Source organism: Myxocyprinus asiaticus, chromosome 27 (genome assembly GCF_019703515.2).
Source record: "Myxocyprinus asiaticus isolate MX2 ecotype Aquarium Trade chromosome 27, UBuf_Myxa_2, whole genome shotgun sequence".
Lineage (NCBI taxonomy): Eukaryota > Metazoa > Chordata > Actinopteri > Cypriniformes > Catostomidae > Myxocyprinus > Myxocyprinus asiaticus.
The window spans coordinates 31,519,593-31,533,178 of NC_059370.1; the positions used below are offsets into that span (position 1 = coordinate 31,519,593).

General features: G+C 38.2%; 1 protein-coding gene across 5 annotated transcripts in view; it reads right to left on the reverse strand.

Annotated features, from left to right (window-relative positions):
• LOC127418379 (probable E3 ubiquitin-protein ligase MID2) overlaps positions 1-13,586 on the reverse strand; it is a 163,053-nt gene that overhangs the window by 91,578 nt on the left and 57,889 nt on the right. The window contains exon 1 of one of the 5 annotated variants that reach the window (XM_051659014.1): positions 7,354-7,441. The exons of 3 other annotated variants lie outside the window; for them this stretch is intronic. In XM_051659014.1, coding sequence (XP_051514974.1) covers positions 7,354-7,433 — 80 coding nt within the window. In that variant the 5' untranslated portion in view covers positions 7,434-7,441. Of the gene's footprint in view, positions 1-7,353; positions 7,442-13,586 lie in introns of those variants that run through there. One more of the 5 variants, XM_051659015.1, reaches the window with a different exon arrangement.

Genomic DNA, 13,586 nt, shown 5'->3' on the forward strand with positions numbered 1-13,586 from the left:
TTTATCTAGGTAGAAATTGCACATGTGAGCACGTTTACCTGAAGTGAAATATCTATGTAGAATATCTAAGTAGAATAATATGCAAAGAGAAGGAAGCTTCAATATTTTTATTGTATACTTAATATTGTGTTATACTGTACTCTTAAAACATAGGAGAGAGATGACAACTTTGATTTTTTTTTCTAGTAGTTTTTATTAAGCACTTAAACACAGACATTTATGCAAAGTTCTACAAAAACAACAAACTTTAACTACTATCGGCTAATGCAGTGTAAAGCAATGTAAATGTAAAACCAGTGATGGACAGTAGCTTCGCAACAAACAATGAAGCCATAGTTTAACTACATTTCTCAGTAGCGAGGTGGTAGCTTTGTGACTTTTCAAAATCAAGTAACTTTTCAGTAGAGAAGCTATATTTTTTATTAGGTAGTGGCATAGCACTGACAAAAGCTAAACCACTACATCATGCCATATTATGGCAAGCCAAATTGACTTTTAATCATACGCAGAATAAGAACAGTTGATATCAACAACTTAATTTTCACTAGTTAAAACGCTAAGTGATATCAGGAATGGAATTACTACTAGTGGAAATGCCAATTCTTGATATCAGTAATTACATTAGCACTATTAAAAACGTTAATTCTTGATGTAAAAAATGACGCCATCACTCACAGAAATACACATCCTTGATATCAAAATTTTTATTTCACCTAGTAAAAACTGTAATTCTTAATATCTGTAACTGCATTTTCACTAGTAGAATTTCACAATGATCTGTCATCCACTTCAAATCAAAACACAACTACAGATATCTAAAATAAATGTATTACTAGTTGAAATTCCAATTTAACATAACAGCAAAGCACTTCTTACGTAAATAATGTATATTTTTATTTAAATAATTACAACTAGTGTAAATGTACATTCTTTATATCAGTAATTAAATTACAACTAGTGAAAATGCAAATTTTTCTGTTGAGTAGTTAGTAGCTTAGCTAGCTAAATTTTTGGAGTAGCTTGCCCAACACTGTGTAAAACCCTCTAACCAGAAAAAGACTTTCTCCATGACTCATGGGAAAAATTCAGAAGAGTCCAGAAATAGTTAAGCATAAACACTGAATCAGACACCGAGAACTGCTGGTATGTATTTTTTAATGTTTAAAAAAAAAAAATGTTGTGTATCTTGGTTATAAACAATGGCCAAGCTGAATTCTTGGCCAGTCTGCAAAACCAGAAAAGACAGGCTATATTGTTGCTGTTGTTGTTATTTTCAGTTGAACAACGACATATTGTTTCTGACAGAGATGTGGTGCTCTAATATGCAGACTCCATTACTATCATACACAGATGCTTTCACTCTGACAAACCAAATTTAATGGCCAGAAATGTCAGTTCCACCCTTCCCCCGGCCCCTAGAGGAATTCTTCAGCATGCATAACCTCAGTCACATACTCATGACTCACACCCTCACTTTAACTATCTGTACTTATTAAATATTAATAAGAAATAAAGCAAATGATCAACAGATCAAATGTAACTTTAGGGCACAACTCTTCATTGCATGAAGATGCTAAAAATCTAGTGAGTACTTTTCAAGTGAATTGTAATGGTTGATATACTGTACTGTACTCTGCTGAATTGCATTGAATCGTATTGAATGTATATTTTTAGAGATGAGGAATGCAAATAAATAAATAAATAAATAAAATAGTTTGCCTCTGTGAAAACAAGGGAAAACAACAAGACTACAATCCATTCCAAGAATCTATCACATCCTTTGCACACCAAATATGAATTTAGCCACGATTTCTCACCATGATCAACATTTTGAATCGAAATAATGAATTCCTACCAAGCTACTCACACCGGAAGTGAACATTTGTGCCGAATCGTGCACTGACAAAGTGAAACTTTTTTTTACGGTGAGTGTGTCAATTTTAATTTTTTTCAGTGAAGAAATGCAATGACCGATAAATTATGAGCTTTGGATCACGTGTCAGAAGCCGTTGCAGTTACCAAAACCAGTGCAACTGCGCTAAAACACAGAAAGCTGTTTTGACCACCCACATTAAATGCTGAAGTAGCTCAAGGAACAAATCCTGAACCAGTTGTGAGGATTTCGTGTGCATCAAATGTCTTAAAAATGGAAAATAAATAAATAAATAAAAATAATTCTCTTGGGTTCTCTTATCATGTAAATTATATTGCTGCATCTCCCCATTGCCTTGCATACCCTTTAAAAATGATCTGATTTTATGTGGATTATCTTTATAATTAATTCCACATTGTTGCATTTTTTGCCTTTGTATTTAATCTTACGTGAGTTCTCATATATCTCTTATACAATATACTGTGTCTCGCGACAACTTCGCCTTAATATCACCTTCTGTAATAAACAACTTCATGGATCTTAAGTGTTTTTCTTCGCCAAATATTAAATCATTATAATACTATTGCTGTGACTTGCAGTGCACTGCAGTGTATATACTGTATGTCTTTGTATTCAAAATGCCTTTGTACACCAAAACCGTGCGGTGTCTCCACAAAATTGTTAAGTCTTTGTTGTTGAGTCTTTAACAGCTGTTCTGTCATTGGCAAGTATTAAAGTATCTAATAATGGGTCAGACTGAATGGGTTTTGTTGGGTAAGATCTGTGTTTTATTGCTTGCATTATATAGACTCTTGGAGCATTTAAATTTGTTCTCGTTTATTTTGTAACATGCATGTTTTTGAGCAAATGTTTAACACAATATATACACATGGCAATAAGCTACAATCAGTATTGTTCCAATTGAAAACATCAGTTTTAACTGTCATAATACATACTGTACATACTGTGTGTGCATTACACAGTGATTTTAAACAAATTAACGCAATGTGACGAGGAGGAGGGCGGGGCCGGGCCTGCGAGGAGAAGGACACATGACAGCTACAAACTCTGCGAGCTAAGAGCGTGGATCTCTTTCCAACAAGAGATGAGGGACTGCTGCATTATCTGTCTTACAGAAACTTGGATGTCTGCTGAGATTCCAGATTCAGCCATCGAACCCGTGGGGTTCTCAGTGCACCAAGCGGACAGAGCGAAAGACCTCTCAGGTAAAAGCAGAGGAGTGTATGTTTTATGGTGTATGTTTTATGATCAACAAATCCTGATGTGATCAGAGGAACGTACATTCTATCAAGTCTTTCTGCTCTCCTGATCTGGAATTTCTCATGCTTCTGTGTCGACCATTCTGGCTACCGAGGGAATTCACAGCGGTCATTATCACTGCTGTGTACATCCCCCCACAAGCCGACACAGACCGGGCACTCAAGGAACTGTATGGGAGAATACGTGAGCAGGAAACCTCTTGTGACCAGGGACTTTAACAAAGCCAATTTCAAATCAAATCGCACCAAAATACCACCATCAGTTTCAACTGGTTTCGAGGGGACCGGGTTTTGGACCATTGCTACTCTCCCTTCCGGGATGGCTACAAATCCCTCCCCCGCCCACCATTTGGCAAATTAGACTGTTCTTCTTCCGTTTTCCTTCTGCCCACTTACAGGCAGAAACTGAAACAGGAAGCACCCACCCTCAGAATGATCCAGTGCTGGTTGGATCAATCAGATTCTATGCTACAAGACTGTTTTGATCACACGGACTGGGAGATGTTCTGGTCTGCCTCTGATGACGACATTGAGGTTTCCGCTGATAGCATAACGTGTTTCATCAGAAAGTGCATAGAGGACGTTGTTCCGACCAAAACAACACGGATCTGCCCCAACCAGGAACCATGGATTAACAGCGATGTTCGTGCGGCACTTAATGCGTGGACCTCCGGGAATGTGGAGGAGCATAAACAAGCCAGTTATGCCCTCCGCAAAACTATCAGAGCAGCCAAACGCCAGTACAGGGACAAGATTGAAGGACAGTTCAACACCACCGACTCTAGAAGCATGTGGCAGGGAATTAATATCATCACAGACTACAAAGGGAATAAAAACTCCACTGTGAACACCGCTGCTTCTCTCCCAGATGAGCTAAATACTTTTTATGCTTGTTTCGAGGGAAATAACACCGCCCTCATGGAGAGAACTCTCGCGCTGAAGCTACTCTCCGTCTCTGTAATGGATGTAACCCGATCCTTCTTACGGGTGAATATCTGTAAAGCCACAGGTCCAGACGGCATTCCGGGCCACGTCATCAGTGCGTGCGCGAACCAACTGGCTGGTGTTTTTACGGACATTTTCAACCTTTCCCTCTCCTTGTTTGTAGTCCCCACAAGCTTCAAAACGTCCACCACTGTGCCTGTACCAAAGCAATCCAAAATCACTTGCTTAAATGGCTGGCGTCCTGTTGCTCTGACCCCCATCATCAGCAAATGCTTTGAGAGACTAATCAGAGATTACATCTGCTCTGTGCTGCCCGCCTCACTTGACCCATTGCAGTTTGCTTACCACAACAACCACATCACTGATGATGTCATTGCATCTACACTACACACTGCTCTCTCCCGCCTGGAAAATAGGAACACTTATGTGAGAATGCTGTTTGTAGACTACAGTTCAGCATTCAACACCATAGTGCCCTCCAAGCTTTATGTGATACTCCGGGCTCTGGGCTTAAACAGCTTGCTGTGCAGCTGGATCCTGGACTTTCTGTCAAGCAGACGTCAGGTGGTTAGAATGGGCAGCAACATCTCCTCATCACTGACCCTCAACACTGGAGCCCAGTAGGGCTGTGTTCTCAGCCCTCTCTTGTATTCCTTGTACACACATGACTGTGTGGCAACGCACAGCTCCAATACCATCATTAAGTTTGCTAATGATACGGTGGTGGTAGGTCTGATCACTGACAATGATGAAACAGTCTACAGAGAGGAGGTGCACACTCTGACACGTTGGTGTCAGGAGCATAACCTCTCCCTCAACATCAGCAAGACCAAGGAGCTTGTGGTGGACTTCAGGAGAAAAGACAGAGAACACAGCCCCATCACCATCAACGGAGCACTGATGGAGAGAGTCAGCAGCTTCAAGTTCCTCGGTGTCCACATTACAGAGGAACTCACATGTCCGTCCACACTGAGGCTCATCAGCGCCTCTTGTTTCTGAGACGGCTGAGGAAGTTTGGAATGAACAGTTTATTGTAAATTGGTATATGTCTCATCACTGTCATGACTGTTATGTTGCTCAGAACTGCACCCAAGACTTTCACCCACTGTTGCACGTGTGCATATGGTTGTGTGACAATAAAAGTGATTAAAAAATAAAAAAATAAAATTATATATATATATATATATATATATATATATATATATATATATATATATATATATATTTTTTTTTTTTTTTTATCCCTCTCCTCGGCTGATTAGCCCAATTGGGGGCCGGGCGTGCATAGTCACGGCCCGGCCCCGCCCTCCTCCTCGTGACACACAAGTTTATACAGTATGCGTGGCAGTGGTAAATAATCACTCTTATTCCATTTGATAACATGTTTTAACTGTTAATATTATTTTTTACACTGGATTTTTCAGACTGTGTATACTGCCAGTCAACTTGTTCAGCAAGAGAACTGAAAGAGTTTGTGAAGTGTCTCGAATGTTTTCTTTCTCATTGAGCAAATCAACAACAATCTTATTAAAATGTTGTTCGGTGGCTGGATAATCTCTGGATGCCTAGAACTAATGGAAATTAAAGTGTTTAGATCTCTGAAAAAGCAACCACAAATGGATGCATGAACTGGTGCAATGAAGCTAGACTGCTGGATACATGAAGAACTAACAACTGTAGCACACATCTTATATCTGGTAGGTGAATGAAATTTATGCAAACTAATTGTAAGTTTGAGAGGTAGAGCTCTAAAAGTGACTATTTCTCCCATTATAATGAAAGAAGCTGCGCAAGTCGTTTACTATTACATTTAATCATTTAGCAGACGTTTTTATTCAAAACGACTTACAAATTAGGAACACACACACAAAAAAAGTAATCCTTACCTTGTCCGCAGATCATGCAGACAGCTTCATTGGTTATAATAAGAGCGATCCAATATTCCTGAACTTTCCGCTGAGGAAATAATTGTGAGCATATACACTACGATATGATTAATTCAGAGCCTTATTTAAAGGATCTGGTAATGATTAATTGAACATGTTTTTGCATCTTTGAACGTTGTGCCACGCCTCACTGTTTTTTTGTTTTTTTTCAGCATCTCATGCAGGAGCACTATATTCAAGTTAAAAGTTTTTAAAACCTTTAAAAACGGGCCTCGAGACACCTACATTCTGTCGTATTCGTTGTGCTGCACCTTGCATTTTTGAACGCAAGAACGCGTTCGGTCTGAATGCCCCTTAATAATTTATTAGCCACATCCTGATATCTACAGTCTAGTTCCGGTTTTTCTTGAAAGAAAATTGCAAATTGCAATTGAATGTCACACTGTATAAGATATTAAAGTATGAGCGGACCCCCTGTTGAGTGAGATAAGGCCATGCTGTCCTACCACTGGGTTCTCAACTCATTGCTGGTGTGTGATGCTCTAACACTTAGAACATAAAATCAAAACAAACAATCACTAATTGCTGCCTGGGCTGCTAGTCTAGACATCCAGTGCTGTTACAGCAACCACTGCAAGTCAATTTAGCTCACACATGCAAACGAGTTCAGAAATCAAGGGTACTTGCTTTTTTGGTGACATAAAGGATTCATTAAATCCTTGCTAAGAAAAAATCCAGTTGCATGTGAAATGCATTTCTGTGTAGGAGAGATTTGAATTAATTACACATCTTGGTGGCCAATCTGGTTTTTTGAGCTATATTCAAAGAATACTAAAGACTTTCAATAGCTTTTTGTAAGTAACAGACTGAAATGGAAGTTTTTATTCACTGATAATCTTCGCCACCACCAAAACTCTCAAATGTCTTTCACGATCATGCTCAGATTTAAAAAATAGCGCATTGACACATTTTAGACATCATTAACCACTGGTTGCTTGTGAGTAGTAAGTGGATGTGATGCACTAATTTGAATGTGAAGGGGAAGATTATCAGTGAAAACAACAAATATTTCAGTCTGTTCCTCACACAAAGCTATCATATAGCTTCAGAGGGCTAAGAATATACTGTAGCACATGTCATATGGACTCATTTTATGGTGTCATTTTTGGAGCTTGACCGCTGTGGTCACTATAAACTGTTGTATGGAAAATTGCTATGTAAAAATTCTTAAAAAATTCTCCTTTAGAGTTCCGCAAGAAAAGAAAAAAAAAACAGCATACGTGTTTGAACAACATGATCACATGGGAAGTCGACATGTTGTTTCCAAGAGCTCCGGTACCCTTGGATTGGCAACATTATGCTGACTCACCGACAAGCTCCATCTCCTATCAGACATTTTAGCATCACCTCCAGCATTTTCACCTTCCCCTGTGATGCGACCGGAAGCATGTTGTGTCAACAGCATGGGAGACCCAGGTTCAGATCCCGAGCTGAAACCAGGAAGTAATCACATTCACCTAATCAGTGATGTGTACAATTAAAAGGTTGCATTTTTCCTTCTAACATAACATTTGTACTCCACTGATGGTTAGGTTTAGGTTTGGTGTTTGGGTTGGGGGGTACAGTTTATAAAATATGCATTCCTCTACACTGTATTACAGCCTATATAGCTAAAAAAAAAAAATAAATAAATAAATAAAAAAAACTCACTTCGCAATTCACTTTTGGCGCCCCTATGTAGACATTACATACAGAAAAATGAAGCTCACACCTGCCCATGCACCCAACAACACTTTCCACTTTGGCCACTGGGGGCAGTGATTTTCATTTCTGTAAGCACAGACTGATTTTAGCTAAAGTAAAGTCAAGCTGCTGTTTCCGATTTCACTGTGAGATCCAGGGGCGAAGCAGCCATTTTAAAGGTGTGAGGGGGGAGGGGACACAGCTGTCACTAGGTGGCTCACACAGACCCAACACTTACAGTGCAGTATTAATATATTACAGTATATATTAATATATAAGATATACAGTAAGTATTATATTAATATATATGTATTATATACTTTTAATATTTGTAGTATTTTAAAAATTCAAATATTGCAAATTAATTAGCTGCAAAAATAAAGGGCATCTTGTGGAGCACTTGCTTCTGTTTAGCACATGACAATAAAAGACTGAGCACAAGCTGGTCCTGAATAAAATATTTAATAAATTAAAATAATGACAATTGTGCATGTGCACAATTTATTTTTATTTTTTTGACTCTGTGCTTGTGCATTGTGGGATTTAAATTAAAGTGGCTCGAGTGTTTTGACTACATTCACCAAAATTCGTTCAGGTCCATTTAATGATTCCTTCTGTGACCATTTTTCGTAATGCTAGAAGGTGGTGACAAATGAGTGTCTTGTGTGAAATTAGTTAGTCTCTGAATCAATGATCAAAAGAACATTTTCATCCTTTAAAATTTTTATGTCTACAGATCTACAAAGAGACTTTAGTAAAGGTTTTAAGCATTATAAGAACAAAGCAAATCTATAATTTCCCTACAGTTTTTGAGTTTAACATATATTGAGTTTCATTAACGTTCGTTCAGAAATGAATGGAGCTGTGTTGATTAGACTGTCTGACTGACGGTCTATTATGTAAGGGTTGTTTTGGCTCATGAAACTCACCTGCGATTGGCTGGATGGTCGCTCAATCAGCCCAAAGTAACAAAATGCAAAGAATACTGTATACAAATCCACCATTTGTATTCGATATGGGTTTAGCTTAAAAAAGTGTGGGGGACCAAATCACATTTTTAAAGAGTGCGGGGGACACGGCTGCTACGGTCTTGGTGAGATCAGTCTGGTCTGGAACAACAAGGGGTGGGTAAATAATGACAGAATTTTTGGGGGTGAACTATTCCTTTAATTCAAACTGGGAAATGGCACTATTGTGTTTCCTTTAAAGTTTCTGGAGCACAAAATATTCCGGCCAATAAAAGCAGGAGTAATACATTAGGAAAATAATTATCAAATAAAACAATTAGGGATTTATGGCTTGTGTCTGTCACAAGTACCATAGTAATTAATGATTGCTGAGGGGGCAAATTGATCTGAAGGCTTGCTAGGTTTCCATATAATTAGGATGTACACCCCTTAATAGATTTAAGAAATTACAGCCAAAGACAAATGCTGTCCAGAAAAAATAGCTTTATCCTTTAAGTCCCAGTGAAATGCTCATGCCTGAGTGGCTAGCTCTGCATGTGGTCTTGAACTAAGTGTCTGTTGTTAGCTGTCAGAAGGGATAGGATCACAGTGTGCTTTAAATGGTACAACAAGTCGCGCTAAGGGCTATCTCAGCATTCGGTGCTTGAAAGCAGACCATTGCTGAATGCAGTGATTTGTTTTATTGGGATGGAAAAGCTGGCTTGTGTGATTACATGGCCTCTACAGCCCAGTGGAAAGCAACATGAATTAAAGTGTAATTCAAGTTGTAAAATACAGAATGACTGGACCACAACACTAAACCATGTGTTATATTCCACCTTATATATCCACAAGACCAATCAGCTGTGAGCTTAATACTTCAGCAACAGCAAAATGAATAACTTTGTATCCAAGTTTTTTCAGTTTTCAAAGAAAATCTATTGGTATAAAAAGTTCACTTGGAATGGGCTATTTTAAAATTGTCAGTGTTTCTAAAATTATGTGAATTGCAACAACTGCTACATATGGTTAGAAACAAAAGATGATTTGTAGGCCAGAGACCAGAAACATCATGAGCTGGCTCTGTATTTGACAGTCAGAAGTTATTTGAATAGCCTACTGTATACAACAAATACAATTCATAGTATAGTTTCTGCATATGATTGTGAATAAAATGTTTTACGCTTCAACAGAGTGGGACGAATAGCAGTAAAGCGCATCAAAAAAGAAAAAGAAAAAAGTTTTGACGCAACAAAAGACATTGCTTAATCAGCATTCATATCAAAACATGAGAGATGTTAGTTAGTGTGGCCAGTCTGTTTTAAATGTGATATAAATTTGTATTGCTTAATTTGGTCTGAATCAGTTTATTAATAATTCATCAATTATGAAGAAGGTACCCCTGTCAATTTCTAAATCCTCTTCTATTCGTCTACAATGATTTAATTGGTAATGAATGCTTTTAGAGTTACTCTTTAGTGCATTAAAAATGCATTGTGATGATGAACAGCACAGTCTTGGTCATTTAGGATTAAGCCTTTTTTAAACAGGTTAGTGGGTCTTATCGTCTTAAGGCCAAATCGATAAAGAACTAATCTCATGCACCTCTGCTTTCATTATAAACTGCCAGGCATTACACTGGTCATTAAGAAGCATAATGCAGTCTCACCATGCTGTGAATGGAAATTGCCAGTAAAAATTCAGTTGGAATTGCTGCTGGTGAGCCGTGTGAGATGAATTTTCACGCGTGGACCATTTAAAATGACAGATCATTAACGGAGCAAACTCCAGCGGCTTCAAAGTAATTCTGCGGGCAGCCCCTTGGCCTGCTGATGACCTCGAAAAGAAGTTCAAATCAGTGTCTTGACTAGACGAGAATTAGCCACATTCAGCCTGGCTCAGTTAGATGGTAATTTGGGGTTTATTGGTTAATGTTAAGTGGGGTATTTGAACTGACCCATGTTTTCATTGGGTGGGGATGGGCACTCAAGCAAAGAGTCCCATATGAATCAGAACTGGTAAACATGTTTTAATCTCATTATGTTCCCTCCTCCCACGTTTGCTTCCAGATCAGAGAAACACAGTAGGAAAAGGGTTCAAAAACATTTAACAGAGTAGACAGCACAGTGCATATGAGCAACTCAAGATTTAAATATGCAAAAAATAATGAGGAAAGAAAGAGTATTATGTACTTCAATGCAATCTTTGTTTTCTTGTTTCTAAAGCAACTCATTTTATGCCATGGGGTACTTAACAATACTCAGTTTAAGTGTCCAAAGTAAAATGGTAATATGTTACAAGAAGACTGGCAGGGATCATGTTTTATCATGTTTATAAAAAACTTTTTTTCCCACTTAAAAGCAATGATCTAACAAAAAAAGAAAAAAGGAAAAATGAAACTATACACCTAAATAATAAAGACAGGGCTCAACAGTCAGGACTTTTTCTGCTGGCCCAGTTTGACCAGTTGTTCAAATTTTAACTTGTCCTGCCACAAATATGAAAAGTATCTATATTTATCAATATGTTTTTATATGTGTCTACATATATATATATATATATATATATATATATATATATATATATATATATATATATATGCCCTGCAACAGATGTCATGGCCCCCACAAATCCCCCCCCGAACATTGTGTCAGTCTGGGATTACATGAAGAGACAAAAGCAATTGAGACAGCCTAAACAGATAGAAGAACTGTGGCGAATTCTCCAAGAAGCTTGGAACATCCTATCTGCCAACAACCAGTGTCCAGATGTACCCAGGAGAATTGGTGCTGTTTTAAAGGCAAAGGTGGTCACATCGAATATTTATTTAGCTTTTTTATGTTTACTGGACTTTGTATGACATTAAGTGATAAATGTCAAATTTTCTTACAAAAATAAGCTATTATGAAAATCCATTAGGAATGTCATAAAATATCGATACATTGATTATTGATTGGCACATTATTTTCTCTATACGTTTTTGAGGCAACTATATATTAGCATTGGCTGACATTTAAATTAGAACCCTAATTTGTGTGCTTTCCAATTCACTGTCAGTTGGCCTTCTGTTCAATGTAGTCTGGTATAATAGATTTGGGAGACTCTAAGGGGGTGATTAACATTTACTGTACTTAAAGGGATAGTTCACCCAAAAATTAAAATTCTCTCATGATGAGTGAGTAATGGCATGGGGGGGCATGTTCATGTGTCGGTCTGCGGGAGGGGGAGAGCGGTAAGGCTCGTCACCTGGGTTGTGAGTACTTGTGCTTGAAACAAACACACAATCGATGGTACCGTCGATAACATAAAATAACTCATAAATAAATGAAAGCACTCTTAATTAATGACTTTCTCAGGGCTGTTGTGCTTTCCAGTCACTCTCTCTCCCACACTCACCCTCCTGGCATCCCAGATGTGTATGACATTCTTTCTTCAGCAGAACACAAACAAAGATTTTTAGAAGAATATCTCAGATCTGTAGGTCCATACAATGCAAGTGAATGGGTGCCAAAATTTTGAAGCTCCAAAATCCACATAAAGTAGAAAGTAATCCATATGACTCCAGTGGTTAAATCCATGTGTTCAGACACAACATGATAGGTGTGGGTGAGAAACAGATCAATATTTAAGTACTTTTTTAACATAAATTCTCCTCCCTGCCCAGTAGGGATAGGAGGAGGAAAAAGTGAAAGTGAAAGAAAAAGGACTTAAATATTGATCTGTTTCTCACCCAAACCTATCATATGGATTACAGAAAATATGGATTTAACCACAAGAGTCATCTGGAGCACTTTTATGTAGACCTTGTGTGGATTTGTGAGCATCAAAAGTTTGGCATCCATTCACTTGCATTGTATGGACCTACAGAGCTGAGATATTCTTCTAAAAATCTTTGTTTATGTTCAGCAGATGAAAGAAAGTCATACACATCTGGGATGGCATGAGGGTGAGTAAATGACAAGATAATTTTCATTTTTGGGTGAACTAACCCTTTAATACTGTAGCCGGTTGCACACTAGACCAGAAGCACCATGTTGTGGGTAGAACAAGGCACAGGTATCACCCACAAAATGCGTCGACACGGTGCAGGTGGCAGTACGAACGTTGTTGATATTGTCACCATACACACAAAAGTTACAAAGGTTTTTGTACTTCTTCAAGAATGACCAAAGGGATGTTGATGAGTTTTCAGGCTAGTGTAAGACCCTGTTTTCATCTGGTATTAAGATGCGTTTTTGGTGATCACATTTGATCACATGTGGTCAGTGCTGAATACAGGTCTAAACAGGGTCTAAAACATTTTGTGATCAGATCACAAAAACCACATGCATATGTGGTCAAAAACACATCTGAACTCATCACATTTGATGTGTAAATGCTAATTCGTCCTGTATGCATCCCGGCAGCAGCGAAGCACCTAACCTCACCTGTCAATCAATATATACAAAAGCGTGAGAACTTCACAGATCTGATGTCTGATCTCACTTATGAGAAGCACAAATATATGCAGCTCAGGTTAATACAACTAATCCACTAAAATAACAGACAATTCTGCTGAAAATGTTGATTTTGTGCTTAGATTAAATTTCAGCTGCATCAAGGAGAAATCATTTGAAATGATCTGGGTCGAATTTAATGGAAAACTATGCGAGTTGCCCTCCATGGCGCTGCAGAATTTTAGCTGCAGTTGTAGCTGGGCGGCACCAACTGACGGCGGTTGTGTGCGTACCTTCAAAAATTTTAGAACGCGCCATGTCTTCTGCCAGACACATCCGCCGTGCAACCCCTTTTAAATTACCCTGCCGCTCAAACTTTACAAAAATTGTGTTGAGAAATGTGTATGAAGAGACAAAAATGATTGTGCAACGAGTAGGCCATTTGGCTATTTGTATCTGAAAAAATGCTGATATAG